The sequence below is a fragment of the Anabas testudineus genome, chromosome 5 (genome assembly GCF_900324465.2).
Source record: "Anabas testudineus chromosome 5, fAnaTes1.2, whole genome shotgun sequence".
NCBI lineage: Eukaryota > Metazoa > Chordata > Actinopteri > Anabantiformes > Anabantidae > Anabas > Anabas testudineus.
The window spans coordinates 14,041,493-14,062,972 of NC_046614.1; the positions used below are offsets into that span (position 1 = coordinate 14,041,493).

The 21,480-nt window shown below is 37.3% G+C and overlaps 1 protein-coding gene and 1 long non-coding RNA gene across 2 annotated transcripts; both read right to left on the bottom strand.

The window, feature by feature from the left end:
- Positions 1 to 1,654: 1,654 nt before the first annotated feature.
- On the bottom strand, positions 1,655 to 14,100 carry LOC113153759 (myosin heavy chain, fast skeletal muscle-like). The gene is made up of 41 exons (XM_026347538.1): positions 14,093 to 14,100; positions 13,893 to 13,929; positions 13,555 to 13,765; positions 13,283 to 13,426; positions 13,043 to 13,199; positions 12,893 to 12,920; positions 12,680 to 12,791; positions 12,497 to 12,589; positions 12,317 to 12,380; positions 12,130 to 12,228; positions 11,933 to 12,036; positions 11,643 to 11,781; positions 11,211 to 11,329; positions 10,974 to 11,123; positions 10,665 to 10,835; positions 10,274 to 10,580; positions 9,942 to 10,012; positions 9,459 to 9,546; positions 9,110 to 9,227; positions 8,900 to 9,023; positions 8,655 to 8,791; positions 7,467 to 7,722; positions 7,117 to 7,359; positions 6,854 to 7,030; positions 6,588 to 6,733; positions 6,411 to 6,501; positions 5,908 to 6,297; positions 5,673 to 5,799; positions 5,451 to 5,569; positions 5,158 to 5,354; positions 4,893 to 5,076; positions 4,647 to 4,812; positions 4,339 to 4,463; positions 3,908 to 4,216; positions 3,622 to 3,825; positions 3,399 to 3,524; positions 3,008 to 3,178; positions 2,713 to 2,817; positions 2,199 to 2,294; positions 1,906 to 2,037; positions 1,655 to 1,766 (listed from the first exon to the last, which is right to left on the bottom strand). Exons 3-41 carry the CDS (start codon positions 13,756 to 13,758, stop codon positions 1,746 to 1,748), a joined length of 5,814 nt encoding a protein of 1,937 aa, XP_026203323.1. The 5' UTR covers positions 13,759 to 13,765; positions 13,893 to 13,929; positions 14,093 to 14,100; the 3' UTR covers positions 1,655 to 1,745.
- A 3,899-nt stretch (positions 14,101 to 17,999) lies between these two features.
- LOC113155151 lies at positions 18,000 to 20,568 on the bottom strand. Its single transcript, XR_003298107.1, has 4 exons — positions 20,419 to 20,568; positions 20,202 to 20,246; positions 19,207 to 19,282; positions 18,000 to 18,226 (listed from the first exon to the last, which is right to left on the bottom strand). It is a non-coding gene; the product is annotated as an uncharacterized LOC113155151 (long non-coding RNA).
- Positions 20,569 to 21,480: the final 912 nt, after the last annotated feature.

Here is a 21,480-nt window from a genome sequence, read left to right on the forward strand (position 1 = left end):
GTACTTATTTGGAAGAAATACAAATATAGCTGTCTCCTCAGCAATGCTCTCAGAGCTCAACCATTTGTCACTGTCTCAAATCTTATTGTGGAACAACCTTTGATATAAAGCACACACTTCCTTGGAGGTCTCTCTGTCTGTGTTTGACAAAAGGGCACTATTACTCACATGTCTAACACAAGTCCAGCTTTACAGGTTAATACTGAAAAAAGAATAAATAGATCTACTGATGCTTGTAACAATTTAGTCATTGTTTTCAGATTTCTTGTCTGATCATTATTGAGGACAAACATTATATAAATTACAATCATTACTAAACCAAGAAGTAGAGATCAGAGGGCAGACCGTATGCAGTAAATCTAATATTGCCATAACTCACTGAGGTGCAGATTGCCAACAACAGTCTAAGACAACTAGGGATGTGGTCTACCAGTTTCTATACAGGAAATTATCTGGAACCATTTTTAATTTGCAACAGTTTGGTTAATCTTTGCTCCTGCTGCGGTAATCTCTTCATAAAGCCTTTTCATTAAAGGATCCCACAGCAAGAGAAAGATTTAGGAAAAGCAGTACATGGCAGCTTCAGAAAGTATTCTGTGTCCTTCAAATTTTATTGTGCTGTATATTTATTTTTAATGGATAACATGTAATGTAGCTATATAACTAAACATTTTATTTTAGGAGCAATTAAAAAAAAGAAGCCTTACACCAATCAGGTTTTGTTTGGAAAAATATCCTTATGAAACCTCAATTTTTACATTTATTTCAGGTGCTGATATTACTTCATCCTGACAGCAGATTATTATTTGTATCACACACTAGACAGGGGTTTTTCCTCTCATTATCGGCTATATATGTTGAATCTGTTATATATGTTTACACCTATATTCTGAAAAGTTACTGTATGTAGTCACTATTATGATTTATAAAGGATGCTCTTGTACGTTATTGTTACCTAAGTTGAGTCATCCCTGCTTATACCATAGCATGAGCATAGATGTCAGTGTGCTGCAGTTCATTTATAGATCTGTTTTCATCACATTACCCCAACCCCACATGGTGCAACATATGTTGTGAAGCACATATAAAAAGTGTAAGGTCACTGGACTATCAGTAACATTACCACCTAACCCTAAACCTAAGGCAAAGATTTGCAGTTATTGTAACCTGGATGACTTTCATGTGACAACAGCAACACATGACAAGGTTATTTTTAATGATAAAGCCACACTGTCCACATTCACACATTAAATACATCACTCTTTTAATCTTTTTAGATGTTTGATTTATGTTTTTATGATAAAACATTTTAATTTTGTGTGATTTCTAGCACCTGAATGCATTACTAGTTTATATTGCATTATCATATATTTAGTTTTAGTAATAGTATATTGCTTTCATAAAGCATCTTTGCAAATTGATAGAAACATTTACTTTTACATAATATCATCCTAGATTATATAATCCAATTCATCCAGATTAATTTTCAGTTTAATCACTCTAGTTGAGCCTTTGACTAGAAGAATGTTGATCTTTTATGTAGCTTTATTTGATTAGTTATTTTTAATCTATTGTTAGACTTCACACAGTACATCATTTAATTTAAGAAATGGCAAACAGTTAAAAACAAACAAACAAAGTATATTCAGTTGCTTGCAAGTTTATTTCTTGTTACATATTTGACACGCCAGACAAAAAGATCATATTGTATGATTTCTTGTGTTGTGTCTTCTCTAGACTGATGCTCACTCTGCAATCTCCCTTACCTTTAAAAGAAGAAATAGTGAGAGGTTAGAGATTGAGGATGTTGTGAAAACATTCTGTCAATGAAGTAACATTTTATAAATGTTAGAACAGACAGAGTCAATACTGAAAATATTTGAAATACTGAAATCTTTAATATACCCTGACGATTTCACGGCTCTTTGCCCTCAGCTTGTTGACCTGAGACTCAGCGATGTCAGCTCGCTCCTGAGCCTCCTCCATCTCATGCTGCACTTTCCTGTACCTGGTCAGGTGGGTGTTGGCCTGCTCCTCCTGAAGAGCACAGCATTTACAGTAAGTAGTGATTTTCTGATCCATCTTACCAGTTGTATGAGATGAAAACTACAAAGGCATTAATCACCTTTACTAAATACAGTTTTAGTAAAAGGTGTAACCCCTATTTGTGTGGTGTGTGTCAAGTGTTTCACACTCACAGCTTCCTCAGATTGCCTCTTGTAAGATTTCACTTTGAGCTGCAGTTTGTCCACCAGATCCTGAAGTCGGGCAATATTCTTCTTGTCCTCCTCAGTCTAGAGGCGGTGCACAGTATAGTTTGAGACTAAAACTATAGAGACGTCAGCAGCAGATTCATTTGCTAACTTGGACTTTAACCAGTGGTAGATAGCCTTTAGGGAGTCACAAATTGTGAGTTCCTCCTCTTTCCAGTTTTTCATACTGAAAATCTCTTAAACATCCCTACAAGTGTCACACATGTAACAGGCATACAATAAGTGCATTTATTAATAGCGCAGATTAAATGTCGAACACTGCCTGAGTTTCATGTGTATGATGGCATTTCATGCCCCCTAGGGGTCTGAAACACAATTTACAGCTTGTTTGTCTTCAGAACCACCAGTTGATTCAGTAAAAATATGATAAACCAGCTGCTTCAAAGGTTGACGACATTTTTGGATGTAATATACCAATTTAAGTGTTGTTTCTCTGTACCTGGTAAGTTAGCTCCTTTACTCTGCGTTCGTATTTGCGGACGCCTTTCACAGCTTCAGCTCCACGTTTCTGCTCAGACTCCACCTCAGATTCCAGCTCTCTGACCTTAAAATATGAGATAAAAATTGTTGTGAAATGACCTTGTTAGGTAAACAGACTTGTTATCTCAGGCAATAGTTTACTAAAAAGTAACAAACATAGTGCTGACAATGATTTTGATTAGTTTCACATGTACCATGTACCTTAGTTGACAGGTGTTCAAATCCATCCCACATATTTTATAGCGTAAACTTACTCTAGCTTCCAGTTTCTGGAGCTGCTTCTTTCCACCCTTCATTGCGAGGTTCTCAGCCTCATCCAGACGGTGCTGCAGGTCTTTCACTGTCACCTCCAGGTTTTTCTTCATCCTCTCCAAATGAGCACTAGTGTCCTGTTCCTTCTTCAGCTCTTCTGCCATCATGGCAGCCTACAAATGGAGTAATTGTAAAATTGTCAATGAGGATTTTAAGGCCAAATTTGAAAGCTAAATACAAAAAAGGATAGATTTCACAGTTAGATTTCAAAGTAGTCAAATGTTTTGGGTCATATTTTCTAAACTAGGTTACTACAGCTACAACGGATGTCTCAGGCAGCCGGGTTTTGAATTCAGTAAGAACAGCATGATACAGCAGTAAAGCAGGACTCACATCAGTGATGGCCTTCTTGGCCTTTTCTTCAGCATTTCTTGCTTCCTGGACAGAATCTTCTACTTCACCTTGGATCTGGACAAGGTCAGTCTCCAGTTTTCTTTTGGTATTTATAAGATTTGTGTTCTATAAGGAAATAAAAGAGGGTGACGTGTTAAGTTTTCTTGACATTTCTGAAAGTTTCTTTACTTTAACATGATACAAAAAATACAGTTTTTTTTACCTGAGAGTGCAGAAGTCCCACACGCTCACTGGCATCAACCAATTCCTGTTCAGCTACTTTGCGGCCTCTCTCTGTTTGCTCCAGTGCAGCTCTCAGCTCCTCGATCTCAGCCAGCATGAGGCTGTTCCTGCGCTCCACCATGGCAACCTGTTCTCTCATTTCATCCTGACTTCTGATTGCTTCATCAAGGTGCAGTTGTGCATCCTAAATTAAAGGTAATTTATCAGTTTCATTCATGTAGAGTAGCTGTGTTTTGATGCTTATATACATATGTGCTTGTGCCAACCTTAAGCTGTCCTTGCACATTTCTCAGCTGTTTCTGGGCTTCAGCTGCCTGGCGGTTGGCATGACTCAGCTGAATCTCCATCTCATTGAGGTCTCCCTCCATCTTCTTCTTGACTCTCAGGGCATCATTCCTGCTCCTGACCTCAGCATCCAAAGTGCTCTGCATGGTCTCAATCACTCTCTGACTGTTCCTCTTGATCTGATCGATCTCCTCGTCCTTCTCTGCAATTTTCCTATCAATTTCACTTTTCACCTGTGTGAGCTCCAGCTGAACACGCATGATCTTTGATTCTTCATGCTCCAATGTGGCCTACAAAATGAAGGTGGGGAGAAAGATTTCCATCCTGTTATTTATTTTTGGTTGCAATATCTTGACAATAAACATTCTTACTTCATTGTCTGTGCTTCATTGTCAAGTGTCATTTTAAATACCTCTGCCTCCTCTAGGGCAGTTTGGATTTCTGCTTTCTCATTCTCTGCTATCTTCTTCCCTTTTTCCAGTTCATGGATGGTCTTTCCTGATTCACCAATATGTTCAGTCAAATCAGTGATTTCCTCTGTGGAAAAGATAAAAAAAAGAAAAACAGAATTCATATTTTTATATTTATCTGCCACCAACGTTTAGTTTTGCTATTATACTATTTAATCAAGTCTCATTTTCATCAGGTGCTTCTTGAGGGTTCATGTGTTACACAGTATGTTTGTTTTTTCTGAATCTTGAACAGGGTGTCTTGTCTTACGTTGCAGGTTCTTGTTCTCCCTCTTCAGTGTCTCCAGTTGGTCCAGAGCTTCCTCGTATGAGTTTTTCATTTTGAACAGCTCTGTGCTTAATGACCGAGCCTCCTTCTGCGCTCCCTCCAATTCAGCCTGACTCTCCTCATACTTCTGCTTCCACTCAGCAAGAACCTGAACATATTACAAACCAATTAGCCTTCCCTGTCACCTCATGTTAAGCAGTAGAAACTATATATTACAAATGATCTTACCTTGTCAAAGTTCCTTTGCTTCTTGTCGAGGTTAGCAGCCAGAGCATTAGCTCTCTCCACATCAATCATCAGGTCCTCAACTTCACCCTGCAGTCTCTGTTTTGTCTTTTCCAGGGAGGCGCATTTTGCGTTCACGGCCTCGATAGATTCCTCTGCATCCTGAAGACGCTGGGCAAGCTTTTTCCTATCAAACCATACAATAAAGGGGTATTTAAATGATTCTACAATTCATGTAGAAAACTTATGATCTCAAGATTGTCAATACTTTGCCTCCTCCAGCTCCTCAGTGCGCTGAATGGCATCAGTCTCATATTTGGCTCTCCACTGAGCCACCTCACTGTTGGCCTTGGACATTGCACGCTGCAGCTCAGCCTTGGCCTCCTGCTCCTCCTCATACTGCTCTCTAAGCAGGTCACAGTCATGACGAGATGACTGAACGGAATGAGCCAGGGCATTCTTCGCCTAATAACAAATTAAATTGACACACTTTACACTTTTTCTTACTAAGAAATAAATTCAGGATTTTGTTGCTCCATTCAACAAGAGCTCCTACATTACCTTGATTTCTTCCTCCAGGTGCCTTTTGAACTCCTCAATCTGATGAACAAAAGCCTGTTTGCCCCTGGTAAGCTGTGAAACGAGAGACTCCTTTTCCTCCAACAGGCGACCAAATTCAGCTAAATGGAGTCAAGAGAAAATAATTCTTCAAAATCTTTAGCTATTTAACTTATGCTCTAGTGTTTGCAGGCTTGTCTTTTCATTTTAAAGTGTTACACTTACCATTTTCAGTCACAAGTCTTGATCTTTGAACACTGATTTCATTTAACTGACGTATATGTTCATCATTCTTGGTCTTTAGTTCAGTTAGCTGATCCTCCAGAGAACGACACATCTTCTCCAGGTTACACTGCAGACACAAATGACTGCAAAGTTTAGTGTCCTGTACTATCTGCTGACAGCAGATAAAATTATTTGCAGTAAATATGATTATTTATGGAAAATTGTAAATTTTTACTTTTGATTTGGCGATAGACTCCATATTGCTTGAGAGGTCATCAATCTCCATCTTGTATTCACTCTTCTCTTTCTCCAGCTTCTGTTTGACTCTCTGAAGGTTATCGAGCTGTTCTGCCAGCTCAGCCACGCTGTCAGCCTGCTTCTTACGGAGCGCTGCTGCAGTGGCCTCATGCTGCAGTGTGGACTCTTCAAGATCACGACGCAGCTTCTGAAACTCGGCCTCACGCTTTTTGTTCATCTCAATCTGAACAGATGTTGCTCCACCAGCTTCTTCAAGTCTCTCACTGATCTCTTCAAGTTCCCTGGAGAGATCAGACCTCTGCTTCTCCACCTTGGCCCGAGCAGCTCGTTCAGCCTCGATCTCCTCCTCTAGTTCCTCAATACGAGCCTGTCATGCAAAATTCAAATGTCACAGGATGTTCCTGCACATTGTCATTGTGATAGAAATACCTAACTTTCAAGAAAGTTTCCCTACAAAGACCAAACACAGTCACACATTACCTGCAGTTCCTTGATTTTCTTCTGAAGTTGAACACCAACTGATTGTTCATCTTCTATCTTGCTGAGAAGTTGACTAATCTCAAAGTCCCTCCTTTAATACCAAAAATCATGAAAAATGTTAGATATACACTGTGGGAATAGTGGAAGTCATAAATAAAGTTTGCCTCTTATACATACTTCTTTATTTTCTCCTCAGACTGCTGCTTGTCATTCTCCAGATCCATGATGGTTTCGTGGGCCAGTTTCAGATCTCCTTCAAGCTTTCTTTTTGATCGCTCAAGATCCATACGAAGCTTCCTCTCTTGCTCCAATGAACCTTCAATCTAGAAATCCACATACACAATAGTGTAATGTATATCTGTAACTGTAACCCTGTGCTGAACCTGAACCCAAACTGTCCATTTAAAACATGCCTTTTCATACAAAGTCAAACAAATACTCACATCATCCACTTGCTGCTCCAGCTTGGTCTTGGCCTTCGTCAGAGTGTTGACTTTGTCTTCCTCTGCCTGCAGATCATCAAGAGTCTGCTGATGGGCCTCTTGGAGGGCTTTCTTCTCTTTAGTCAACCGGACAATAGCCTCATCTTGAGAAGTCATCTCCTCTACCAGGTTTTTAACCTGTAGTCAAAATATTGTGAAAATAATTTTAAAGATTTTTAGTTTTAACAGAGAATGGACTTTAATGTTTTTTGAGATATACCAACCTTGTTCTCAGTTGCATGTTTCTCTTTTTCCACTTTGGCCAGGGTGAGCTCTAAGTCGTCAATGTCTTTCTTCAACTCAGAGCACTCGTCCTCCAGTTTCCTCTTCTTTGCTGTGAGTTCGCCATTGATTTCCTCCTCATCTTCAAGTCTCTCAGAGATCTCTTTGAGTTTGGCCTCGAGCTGGATTTTTGCTTTAATGAGCCCTTCACACCGTTCTTCAGCATCAGAAAGGTTTTCACCTTCCTAAAAAATACAATTATTTAAAAGGGTTAATATTAATAATTATAAAAACTAGAATTTAAAACTAGAAAATCACTTGAATACATATCCCCACATTCTATTTTACGTACAGACTGAATTTGCAGCTGCAGGTCATTCTTCTCCTGCAAGAGAGTAACCATCTTCTCCTCCAGTTCCTTCTTCTTAGCCAGAGCTTTTGCCAGCTCCTCTTTAGTCTTTTCAAAGTCCTCTTTCATTTGAGCCATCTCTTTCTCAGTCTCTGCACTCTTTAGCAAAGGCTTAATTTTGAAGTACAGTTTCATCCATGGCCATGTTTTGACATTCATGAATGAGCGAACGTTGTACTGGATGGAGTAAATGGATTCTCTGGTAATACAAAACAAAGTCTGTCTAAGTTTCTAGCAAGCAAGCACAGTAAGCGATATATTATTACACATACTCATTAAGATAATAGCACAGCTATCAGCCCTTAAAATCCATTTTTGAATGAAGAAGTAACTTTTCAGGAGCTTAACAACACAGCTTTGTGAAAACATGTTACTGTGATGTTGACCAAGTATTAGCTGAGGATGTCCAGTCCACCTACTGGTCTAACTAACAGGTAGTTTCCTTTGGAAGGCCCAGTACACACTGGCACACTCACTTTTGTTGTCTCTTAAAGGATGTAAACTAAGTACTTGAAAATAAGATGATTTAGCACACATGCATAGAGTTTACTCTGCTTCAAAAGATAATTAGGGAAGTCCTTGACCTATAGACATGATATAACACATGCAAAAAGTTATAATGTGAACTTAGGCACCTAAAAAAAAGATAAAAATATAACCATTAAGTTAAAATTATAACATATATGCAATAACTATGACAAATGTAGTAAGGAAATGTGTCCAAACTGATTTATAACACTTATTCTTTGGGTCTGTAAAGCAGCAGAAAGACACCTGCGTCTCACTGGACCTCATTAGTATGTGAGTCGTAAACAGTACTTCTTCCAACACTGCTACAGTACAGACTGTGTGTAAAATATCAGCCAGAAGCAACCCTACATATCTTCAAATTCTAGGTCAACCTGAACAACAGCAACTTAGGCCTCCAGAAACTGTATTCACTACTGCTTAAACAGTATGAGATATTTGAAATCATAGTCTCAATCTTTTTACATATTCAGTCATCTTTTGAATATATAGCTTTGTGTGGCATGAATTTACTAATTACTGACATAATGTCCCTGGTTTAAGCAAGTAAGCAGTGTTATATGTGCCAGAGTATATTTGAAGTCTAGCTAATCCAAAACCTACCTTCTCTCCATCATCTTAACAAATTCTCGTCTCATCACATAACCTCTGCAGAGAGCCTGAGTCATTGTGACCAGCTCAACCAGTTTCTCATCTCTCATCTCCTCAAGTGTACCTAGAAGTCCAGCCTTGAAGAAGACCTGTTGAAAAATAACAGAGCACCTTTCTAAACGTACAAAGTTCTTCACAGATGCATTTAAATGTAATAATATTGACTTTCATGACTCTAGTTAAATTATTTTATCTACCTTAGTGAAGCCAAATTTATACTGTGATCTGTCCACATCTATAGATTCCAGTAGTTTTTCTGAGGCCTTCCTGTTGTCAATAAACTGTCCCTCTGGGATGACACTGGCATTCAACACTTTGTATCTAAAAAGATTTGCTTGAATAAGATCATTATGAAACCAGTCATTATGCCCATATGTGGTCAAACGGTGACAGAAATAGTTCCTTACCTCTGCTTAAAGTCACCATAGAGGATTCTGCTGGGGAAGCCTTTCCTGCAGATCCTGATACCTTCCAGCACACCGTTACACCTCAGCTGGTGGATGACCAGATGGTTCTCCATAAGACCTAAAACAGTTAAAGGGACAATGTGGTATTACACATGACACTCTCTGCACAGTTTAGTGATGCTGTCTAATATGTGAACGATCCTGGTTCGGTGCTACATGGGACAGACAGGCATACAGTAGATGAATGAATTAAGGATGCAATTGGATTGTTGGTTCATGTACATAACAACAGGATAAAGACTTAGTGTGTATGACTTTAATTAATTACCACTACTTTTCCAGGTCTTACCTGGTGTTTTGGATTCATTGGGAATTAGACAACGCACAAAGTGTGGATGAGTGCTCCTTAAGTTGGTCATCAACTTGCCCAGGTTTTCCTGTTGATATAAAAGCAAACGAAAGTCTAAAGCTTAACATGTAAAATTGAGACATTCAGATTTTTCAAAATATGAAGCATAACATTTTAATATCACTATAAAAACAGAAATTGAGACAAATAAATGTGTTTGAATTGAGGTTTTGTTTTGAACTCAAAAAGGTGTCTTCTTTTGTTATTAGGTTAGTTATTCTTAGTTATTCTACAAACTATCTCAAATAATGTGAATAATCAGGTTAATGCACCAGGAGATTGAACCCAGACCAAACTCTCCTTCATCGACATTGATGTACAACAATGTGCAATTAGGAGAAATCTATAGAAATAAGAAGTCACTGAAATCTCAAAAAGTACTTAAAAGTGACTATAAAATGTGTTTCTTAAAAGAAAATTTACCCTGAAAAGAGCCGACACGGTCTGGAAGGAACCACCCTTCTTCTTGCCACCTTTCTTTCCACCTTTAGCATCTGTGAAAAGCATTTACAGTTTCAAATTAAACTCACATCAAAATCTTCAATTTGTATACAGACCTTACTTTCAAGTGTGATGCTCTTTTCATAGTTTTAGTGTAAACTGTTTGGGAATAACTTTATCTGAAGCCCTTTCTTAATTCCACTCCTGTAGAAAACTTGAAACGCACCAGTAACGTCTGGCTGAAATTACCATAATATAGTTAATTTTCCATCTTCTATACTGTGTAGTACTCTTTAATATAAAATAGTGTGTACCTTCTGAAGAGGCATGAGATGCAAACAGCAAAGACAACAGTTTGACTGAAGACTTCTGGTAGAGCTGAACCACGGAGTCGTTCAGGGGGTCTTTGTTCTTATCCAGCCAGCCCAGAACATTGTAATCCACAGTGCCAGCATAGTGCACCAGGGAGAAATGGGCTTCAGCTTTTCCTTTGGCTGGCTTTGGTTTCTGGAAGGGGGCACTTTTACCAAGATGCTGGTCATACAGTTTGTTCTTGAAGGTCATGTCTGTTGCCTTGGGGAACATGCACTCCTCTTCCAGGATGGAGAAGATGCCCATTGGCTGTCATGATGAAATGGTTGTTTGAACATGGCAAAACTTATCGGACAGGTTTCTATATTTGTGAATATCCAGCATGTGACTCACCTTCTCAATAAGCTCAATGCAGGCAGCCAAGTCCATACCAAAGTCAATGAACTCCCATTCAATTCCTTCCTTCTTGTACTCTTCTTGCTCCAGGACAAACATGTGGTGGTTGAAAAACTGTTGCAGTTTTTCATTGGTGAAGTTGATGCAAAGCTGCTCCAAACTGTTGAACTAAAGAAAGATTTAAATCAAGATTACATTGATATTGAAACAGAACGTAACTTGAACTTAATAAGAAACAAGAAACAGTGGTTTTTATTTTTGTGGTTCGCCATAAAAAAATACCACTGCCATGTGTAATTTACTTACATCAAAGATTTCAAATCCAGCAATGTCCAGGACACCGATAAAAAAGTTCCTGGGCTGCTTGGTATCCAGCATCTCATTGATTCTGACAACCATCCACAAGAACATTTTCTCATAGACAGCTTTGGAGAGAGCCATGACCGCATTATGCACCTAAAGAGTGAAAGATTAGGAGTTTATACAAGACAAAGTCATATTGGTACATTTATGTTCTTTAACTAATATGTTTCTGTAAACTACCTGTGGCACAGTTTGACCCTTAACCACCATTTCATTGCCAACCTTCACTCTTGGGTAACACAAAGCCTTGAGCATATCAGCAGAGTTTAGGCCCATGAGGTAGGCGATTTTATCAGCCACTGATGAAAACAGAAACCACAAAATTAATTCACCCATACATATGTTCATTACACTTGGTTTGCACAAGTGACTTTTATACTGCTTTTCATCTGGCAGTTATCAGATGACCAAAGACACTCAGTTCTCCCCTTTCAATGAACTCCCAGTTGTAAGAACTCCTTACCCTTTGTTTCAAAACACCTTAAAACGCTCCAGATAATCCCCTGTAACAATTCCATCATTCTCAACTGAGCAAGTCTGAATGACCGAATATATTCAGTAAAAGTGGATCTCAGGTTAAATTGATGGAGTGAAAAACAGCATGGTACTTACCCTCAGTGCCATCAGGCTCAGCCTGCTCTTCACGCTGCTTCTGTTTGAACTTCATGTTCCCATGATGCATTACAGCTCCAGTCAGCTTGTAAATGCCTATCTTTTCTTCTGCAGTGAAGCCCAGGATGTCAATGGCAGTCTGGAGAAAAAATTATTTCATTCATTTTAGTTTAATGATTATGAATTATTTACTTATTATTTAAGTGGTCTCAGTTTCCAATAGAAGACATATTAATGGTATCTGGCAAACCCTTGCACTATTGCATTTAAGACATTAACAGTTTACTCACATCAGTGGCAATGAATTCTTCAACGTCATTGATACTCTTGACGGTAATTTCACCCTGACTGACCATGGGATAGTCATAAGGGTTGGTGGTAATAAGCAGAGCCTCTGAAAAATATTATTTGCATTTCATGATATACACTCTGGAGAATCATGTTTTAACTGTACAAAATGAAAATAATGTTTGGTTAAATTGTGTACCTAACAGCTCAGGTTTGTGGCCTGTTGTGAGCTGATAGAAAATGTGATAACTTCTCTCAGCAGAGAGCTGGAACGTCACTCGAGACTTCTCCAGTAGATCTATAAAACAAAGCCAATAAGGTGGTTTACAGTTTGTCCTTTCGTCACACCTTCTTGATAATGACAGCCTAGAAGCTTACATGCTTACATGTTTCAATATCAGCTGAAGCCAACTTTCCAGTTGTTCCAAAGTGAATTCTGATGAATTTACCCTACAGAAGAATGTAGTCATTATAGGCAGGATGTATTCACACTGCTGGTGTACATACCTCATGTCATGGCATTGGTAAATGGGTTTAAAATCTAATAAGCTATGGTTAAAACTTACAAAACGTGAAGAGTTGTCATTCCTCACAGTCTTGGCATTACCATAAGCCTCCAGCAGTGGGTTGGCTGCAATGATTTGATCCTCCAGCGAACCCTTAAAATGACAATTTTGCATGTCTTACTCTTTTGCCATTTTACGTTTTCACATATATCGTGCATATATATGCCATACCACATTCTTTACCTGCATTTTTCCAGGGACTTGTTCAGCTTTTTTGCCGCCAGCCACTGCAATTGTTGCAAAGTACTGGATGACACGTTTGGTGTTGACAGTCTTTCCTGCACCAGATTCTCCACTAGAACACATGAAATGTTAAGTCAGGTGTAACACAGAACAGAAACATCCAGTGTAATTATATATATGAGTCCATATTAACCCTCTTTAGAAGAGACTTACGTAATCAGGATTGACTGATTTTCACGATCTGTTGAGAGAATGACATTATGGTAGTACATATACAGAAGAGCAGAGTATCGTTTTTAAAAGGTGGCTTCTCTTCAAGCTTGGCTATACAGCACAGATAGTAGTTTACAAAATGATTGATACCTTGGAGCATGAACTGATAGGCATTATCAGAGATGGAGAAGATGTGGGGTGGAGCCTCAATCCTCTTTTTGCCTCTGTATCCTGCAACAACCATTGCATCATACACTGGGAGCCACTTGTAGGGGTTCACAGTGACGCAGAACAACCCTGAGTAGGTCTGAAACATGTGAAATGAAAGAATGATTTAATTTTATATAAATATGTGAATTTACAATGACAATGACTCTCAACAAAACTCACGTAGATCATCCATGCTGCATAACGCTCTTTGAGGTTGTACAGCACAGAAGGTTCACTGAGGTGGGTCATCATGGCCATGTCCTCAATCTTATCAAACTTTGGAGGGTTCATAGGGAAGATTTCATCATCCTTCACAGTGAGGCTCTGCAACAACATGGTATAAGATTAGTAACAACAGTCTGCATAAGCTCTATGAAATTAAGTGTGAAAATTCTGTATGCAGTCACATCTTTAACATTGATTATACTATATGTCGACAGACATCTACATACCTTCCCAGTCTGAACTTCCACAGTGGCTTTACCACCCTCTTTTTTGACAAGTTTTCCCTTCAGATACATCTCAGTGGGCTCACTCACAAAGTAAGCTGTTTTGGCATCAAAGGGAGTGTTTTGTGCTTCTATTCTCTCCTTTTCAGGTTTCCGGAGGTATATGGCCGCCGGGCCAAAACACTCCATCTCCGGGTCCCGACTCATGGCAATTCTGTAAAAGAAGTTATTTATCATTAGGTTTACATTCAATTAAATAAAAAAGTTTCTGTCTTGCTAAAACATGTTAAATTTAGTACACAGTTTTCTTTCAAGTCAATAGTTGCATGAATGCCACTTACCTTTTTGTTGTCAAGTGATGCTGTTGCGGTTGGGATGCTGAAACAGAATCAAGTTCAAGTTAGAAAGGGAAAATATGCAAACCACACTAAAGTGTAAATCAGCAAATCTTTGAAAGCTTGCAGTGGATCCACTTTAGAACAATTAATGATTTTAACGACATTAACGACAAGTCACTGTTAAAGCGTTGCAGAACACTCACCTTTATTGGCAGCCTATGAGTTCAAAACTTCTGTGGAGCCTGGGAGAGCTTATTTTATATTGAAACCTCGGACTACTGCGCAGGAGCAACCCTCCCGTTTAGGTCACTGAGCTTAGAAAAATTGTACCAGATGTCTTCCCAATCTCATCATCACAACCAGTGTCATCTTACAAAAACAACCATTAACTGAAACCCCAGCTCAAAGCTGCAGAATCCTGCCTGAAAACTATTAATCAACTATTGCATGAACTTTATCTCAGTAATTTGCACTTGACGCACAATGGTTTAACTAGTATAATCAAAATATACTGTATATACTGTATTTGAAATATTCAGTGCCTTTTTAATATAAATAAAATTAGGAGTTAAGCAATTTCTAAAAGTGTATGTATGTCCCAAAATATTACACAGGATTTTGGGTTGATATATATAGAGAATAGCAAACTGCTTACTTTTTCTCCCACATGTATTAAGCACAAGTGTTTAGTTAAAGTTAATTTAGGGTTCCATTAAGTTGTGTTTTCTCAACAAAGAAAGACGACACCCAAGTTTTCTCTTGTGGTCTGATTCAGTTGCAATAAAAGATGATATTCAATATGCCAGGACTTTCTCTGCAGTCTTATTAGGACTTAAAGCAAATATAGCCTACAGCTCAGAAATGCCCTAGCACTTAGTATTCCAATTGTTGACAAATGCACTGAACGCTTCTGTTAATTACATGTGAGATTTATTTCAGCATCATGTTACTAAGCACCTCTGAAAAATGTCCAGGCTGTCAGGCTCCTTATTCCTAGTTCAGTACGGTATTGTCACTAGGTCATAAACTCATCAAGTTATCAAGTTCAATTTAGTCAGGTTCTGTATCTTGGTAAGTACATATCTATAAAAGTTTGTTGTTTCTATTCCTCTGTAGTTTCATAAGTTTTATGGAGGAATGGCTAGCGCTGCTTATTGTTTGCTTCCTGTGGGGGCCTCTGAAGATACAAATGTTTAAGCTGTTAAGTATCTGGACAAATGTGACACCCAAATGAGGTATGTGTAACTTTGTGGTTTTTGGTGCTTATAATTAATATAGTTTAGAAAAGAAAAAAAGCTATTATCTTTTTTAACTGTAGTTAATTGGTATCCTTAATGACACAAGATGACAGCAATGGTCAAATTAACTAAAGTGCTTTGCACACTTCAGTCAGAAAAGTCAATCGTTGGGAAGAATAATAATAAAAACACTGTCTACATATAGGTCTATACCATAGCTCTAATTTCTGAATTAGCATATTTTAGCTCAATATCAATTGAATCCATTGTAGTAATTAAATTAAAAAATAAAGCCAAAATTAAACTGCACGTTTCTATAGGTAAACAAATTATCAACTTGTTCACATAATTCATCACCTGTTGGCTTAAACACTGTCAAGTCTTCAAGGTGGCCAAGACACTTCTGAATCCAAAACAAGCAAGAATTCCCTTGTGTGTGATAAATAAGACATCTCTATGCAGGTGTTACTCAGTCCACTGGAACTATTTTTGTGTGTATGCAAAGGATATTCAAATTATTAAGAGCAGAAAGGGAACAAGGAAAAGTGAGTTCGTTTTCTTGACGCGGAAAATGTAATTCCGGTTTAAAATTTCACCCTTGTGATTTCTCTCACTCATACAGTAGTATAAAATGTAATAAGATTAGATATGTTTTTATTATTATTATTGAAGAATAACTGCACTATTTGTGATTTGCTTTTTAGAATCAGGAGAAATATACCATCAGTCTCCATCACATCAAAGCCAAATTTCAAGGATTGTAGGACTGGCAGGATTGTATTGTTCTACAGCGATTTCAACATACTGATACGACCAGCAGTAACGTAAGTAGCAAGAAACCAATAGGTAGGAGTAACAAAAGCTAGTTGTTAGCTAATGAATATTATTTAAACTAAATCATATTTCGATTTCTATTTTCATATTTGCATTAATGATGCACATTTGTGGACATGTTTCATGATATTTCATCATATTAGCATGATGTTGTAAAACATAAATATACAGTCTGTATTTTTCATTTTAGCTATTTAAATTCTAAGAATGCCTGAACAAAGTTTCAAGTGCATAACATCAGTTCATCAATTAATTTTTGCAATTAGTGCAAATGCTCGATTAAAGTAATTTTTCCTTTGTAAGTTTTGCATTTTTATTATAGTTATAGTGAAGTGTACTGCTTGTCTAAGACAATTCAAATAATGGGTTTTGAATATGCATTTTATTAAATATACTCTACTAAATATCAGTTCAAGTCAGTTCAGTTCAAGCCTTTTTCTTTTTTTTTTTTTAAATAACGTTTTCTATAAATATGCTCCAAAACTTATCTTACTACGGAGGGTTACTGTCAAAGATTTTGGTGATCTAGATCACTGAACAGCACATCAGTTCAATGGTCACCAGTAGACCTATAAAACAAGGCTCACCATTCTAGTAAATGGAGCATATTCTCATTTATAGTTATTTGATAATGACAACATCCTGGAGCGCTGGGCAGAATGTAGCAAAGTGTAGCAAAGCAGAGGGAGGGTAGGCTGGGAGGAGTGGATGGATCCAGTCTAGCACTAGTTTAAGTGCTTAATGTAGCTGTAGGTTTACCTCAGGTTACTAATAATTAAAATGAGCCTATCAAATTAATTCCACTAGTTGTCTTAGTAAGGCTAAAATATCATGTTCATGCTGTGCATATATTGCATATTTTAAACTGGTGGATTTCTCTATATTTTGCACATATACACACATTTTGTACAGTGTTATGAAAAACTACTCAACCTCCTGATTTCTTGCCTTGTGTTTATATATCATAATATAATGTTTCATGTCTCTATAAAAGTGATGTAAGCCTGTAAGGCCTGTGGAAGTAAAAGTATTTACTTTTGTCATATATATATATATATATATATATATATATATATATATATATATATATATATATATATATATATATATATATATATATATATATATATATAAACACAAAACTACATTGATCAGTCTGGAAAGGTTTACATGGCTATTTCTAAGGCTCTGAGACTCCACAGGTCCACAGTGAGAGAAACTATCTACAAATAGAGAAGACTTGGAACACTAGTGAACTTTTCCAGAAGTGACCAACCTTCCAAAATTAGTAGAAGAGCACAGCAATGACTCATCCAGGAAGTTGCAAAAGGATCCAAGGAACTGCAGGCCTCTCTCACCTCAATAAAGGTCAGTTATCATTGCCTCACCAGCCAATAGACACTGGATAGAAATGACATCCATGGCAGCGTGGTAAGGCAAAAACCGCTGCTAACCCAGAGCATTAACCGTCATTTGAATTTTGCCTCAACAAACCTAGATGACCCTCAAACCTTTTTAGAGAAATTGACTGATGAATCAACATTGAACTGTGTGGAGACATGGATCCTGGTAGAACCGGTGTAAACCAAACATAGAATTTCATAAAAATAACATCATACCTAAGGTCAAGAATGGCAGTGACAGTGTAATGTTGTTGGGATGCTTCTCTATTTTAAACGTTAAATCTGCTCTGCAACAGAGAATCCTGGAGGAGAACATCAGGTCATGACTTTTGTGAGTTTAAGCTCATGCAGAACTGAATTATGCAGTAAGACAAAGCATAAGAGTAATTTGACCTCTGAAGGACTCTGAAGGAATAAAATTAAAGCTGTCGGGTAGCAAAGTTCAGGGTTCAATTACATTTTTACACTAGTGAAGCAAGAATAACCTATACCTATCCTATCTTTCTGCATGTACCATGTAGGTGGGTATCCAAATCTTCACTTCAATTGATTTTATGACATCAATATTAACCCAATCCACAGTCAATACCAATGTTTTTTTTATTATCTAAAATGCTTTATTATACAATCTCAGTCATTCTGTAAGCTGTGCATACCAATGCAAACTAAGGTCATTTGATTAATTTTTCTAAGAATTATTAGTATATTATTATTAGATTACAGGCAGATGTTATTCTGGACAAAGTGCTTTACAACTGTTTTAGTTTTATACCTAAACTTTGGTTTGATATTTCCCACAGTTGATAATGATTGGATGTTCAGTTTCAGTCGGGTCTTCTTTGTGTTTGTCTTCTTCCACATCCTGTGCAGATGAAGGATATAGCATCAGTTAATCAGTTTTGATCATCAGCTGATTAGTTTTTCTGACTGTAACAGTGAAAATCTAACTAAAATGTAAATGGAATTCAACATTTAAAAATGTGAAGAGTAAACTGCACTTATGAACAGTTGTGCTGTCTACTTTTCATAAATGCACTGTTGTGTATTAAGCCTACACAAGATATTTGGTTAAGTTGGCTTCACACACTGTAAAAATAGTTGTGCAATGTCTTTTGCAATGAGCTTTTCACAGTAAAAAAAAAAAAGTGCCCCTTTAATGGTCCCCTGGGACTGTGAACAATTCACCATGAAATATAGCATTTAACTACCTTGAAATCATATATTCACAAAGGAAAATACAGATTGTTTTGAATCCTATGTACAAATCGATTTTTGAATGATTTTTATTTGTTTAGGGAAGACTGGCTCACACCTGGAAGCTGCCCAGTACAAGTCAGCAGTCTTAACTGTAGCGGGTGAGTAATTAGACCGGAGCAGCTGGGTTTAAAGGCCTTGCTTACGAGGAACACAGCAGCAGCAGCAAGTGCTTTCTATGTGGCACAAGTGCAAAAGCCACGCTTGTGGTCACTACTGCCCTTCTGTGGAGGTATGTCACAGAAATCAGTATCATTTTTTGTAATATTCTGTAAAGATTAAAAAGAACAAACTGCAGTTTTAAAAGTTATTAATGAGCAAAACAAAATAATCAAAATACAAAGAAATTATTAAAATTCATGTTAAAGAAAGGTTTAGTTTACGTTGGTTCAGTTTATAAAATAAATCAATTTTATCTTTGAAAAATGTATCTTGAATTCATATCAAAAGAATAATGTATGTAAGCAATGCAAGTGGATACAGAACTCAGTGGATACAGAAAATATTTCACTTAACACATTAGCAGTGAAGTGACATGTATGTGCTAAAACTTGCCAAGATGAAAAATGATGTGTAAATGTGGCATACCATATTTTCAGCTTGTTAGGATGGATAGTCCAGAAAACATCAGAGCCTCCTGTCCAATACATGGTGGGACAGACAACTGGAAAGGACAAAATAAAAGAGTTCTCTAAATTTCCACTTTCAAAGGTGTATATTTACATTTTCAATATTATGTTGTATTTTTAAATAACATATGATGTAATGCCTGCAGCCAGAGAATGTGACTTGGTGTAATGTTAAGGGGCTGGCAACATAAGCAACGTGTTTGCACCTTTGCAACATGAGGCTCCCTCTGGTGTTTATAAGATGCCACTGATTTCCACACATTGACATTAATACACAGACATTTTTGTGACAGTCATTAGCACCACCAGGAGCTGACAGCATCCAAACCAACCATTAACAGTATGATCATATGGCAAAGTTTGTTTCTACGTGGTTCACAGTATTTGAATCAGCTATTAATTTACATCACCAGCATGCGACAAAAGGCGAATCACAGTTTATAAAAAAGGTTTTTATTCACTTGAGTGTATGTATTCTATAGGACATTAGCATCAGACATATTATGGATGACTAACAGATTGTTGCAGATTCAGACTTTTCACCTTCACACACCATGCCAGGAGCTTTATTACATGATGGACAAGCAGCCTAATCCAAAATCCAACACACTGTCCTAAATTTAGCCAACAAAAGCTAAAGCACACCAAAAACAAAAGATTCTGACCCTCTTCAAAATGACATCAAGTATAGCCACTGATTCATAGGGCAATATGTGAGGACAGCTTAATAATAATAATATACCCTGAAATAGAAATGACATTCAAGTAGTTTTCAAACAGCTCAATACATAAGTTATTAAAACGCACACATATCCTTGGCACTGTTGAAGACGTTTAGCCTCAGGCTGCAGAGTTAATAAGCTAGACATACTTTTTTCAATCCATCATGGCATAACATACAATCAAACTCTGTAATAAGATTAAAGAATTAGTCCATGGATAACTACTGTTTACCTGTGGCTTCCATTGTAAGTTGAAACAAAGGTACACCAAAACTATCTGTGGAAATGTACCATTAAAATCATGTTATAATACAATAATGCAAATGCATAACTACATTCAAATATATAAATACACTAAAATATATGTACTTACAATGGTAAATATGGATGCTACTGTTACAATAAACGTATATCCATCAATCGGTACTGGAATGTTAGTCAACACTCACCTTGGTTTGTTATCCTGAGTCCAGTTGTTCCTGTTTGACAAATCGAGAAACTGGCAGGCTGAGATCAAAGGCCATAAAAACAATATGCCTCTTGAGCATGTGGCATTTGGCTTGAGCATCAACACAAGGCTTGTGCTATATTTGAATTTTGCCCTAATAAGACAGAAGATTTCAGAGAAGGTATCATGTAACACACATTCACTGAAGACAGAGGCTCATTATATCTTGGAGGTAACCACTTTAGAATTTCTTCCTCTTATTCACTGCTGTCAGTAGATCTTCTTTCCATTGGAAACAGTACCTTAAGGCTGTCTAGTCACACATGTAAACTGTGCCAGCATCCTTACCAAGAATGTTTTGTACACAAGTACACTTGCCATCTATGGGAATATCTTCACATACAAAGACAAAGACATGTAATGGACTTCTTGGAATCGATTGCCCTAAACAATGTGGAGAAAAACATAAATATATATATAAATATTTGTAAAACATGAAGCTGAAAATCATCAGTTGGTTGCTCTACTTTTAGGGATTGTCTCACTCTCCCTTGTGTATCCCTTAAGAACAAGAATAAGAACAGCTGTTGGCACTGTTAGGATAAATAATCCCTTGGCAATCCTTCCTTTTCTTTAAAGCTCTTTGGCACTCATTTAATTTTTTTAATCATTTATGACTTGTAAGGCCTCTGAAATAGTATATCCATGACTTTTTAAAGCTTCTCCAAAGCATAGCAATGGGCTACTGTTGTGCCAGAGAGCATTACAAAGATGACTTGATGACACTGACTTGACCTTCAGCAAGAACAGAACCAACTTCACATCTGTATGCTGCATTTGCTTGGTTTAAATTCTTAAGTAAAAAAAAAGTGTGTAAATCTCAAAATGTTGCTCCCATCTTTCGATTTTCTGACAATTATTAATAAGTCAATGCTTAAGTCAACACAAAAGCCTAATTGTTTGCTATAACCACAAGAGTATTAATAATATTTTTTATAGTTGGCTTGTCCATGATCTGGCCAGCAAAAAATCTCTGAAACTGTATTTGACAGCTAGAGGTAAG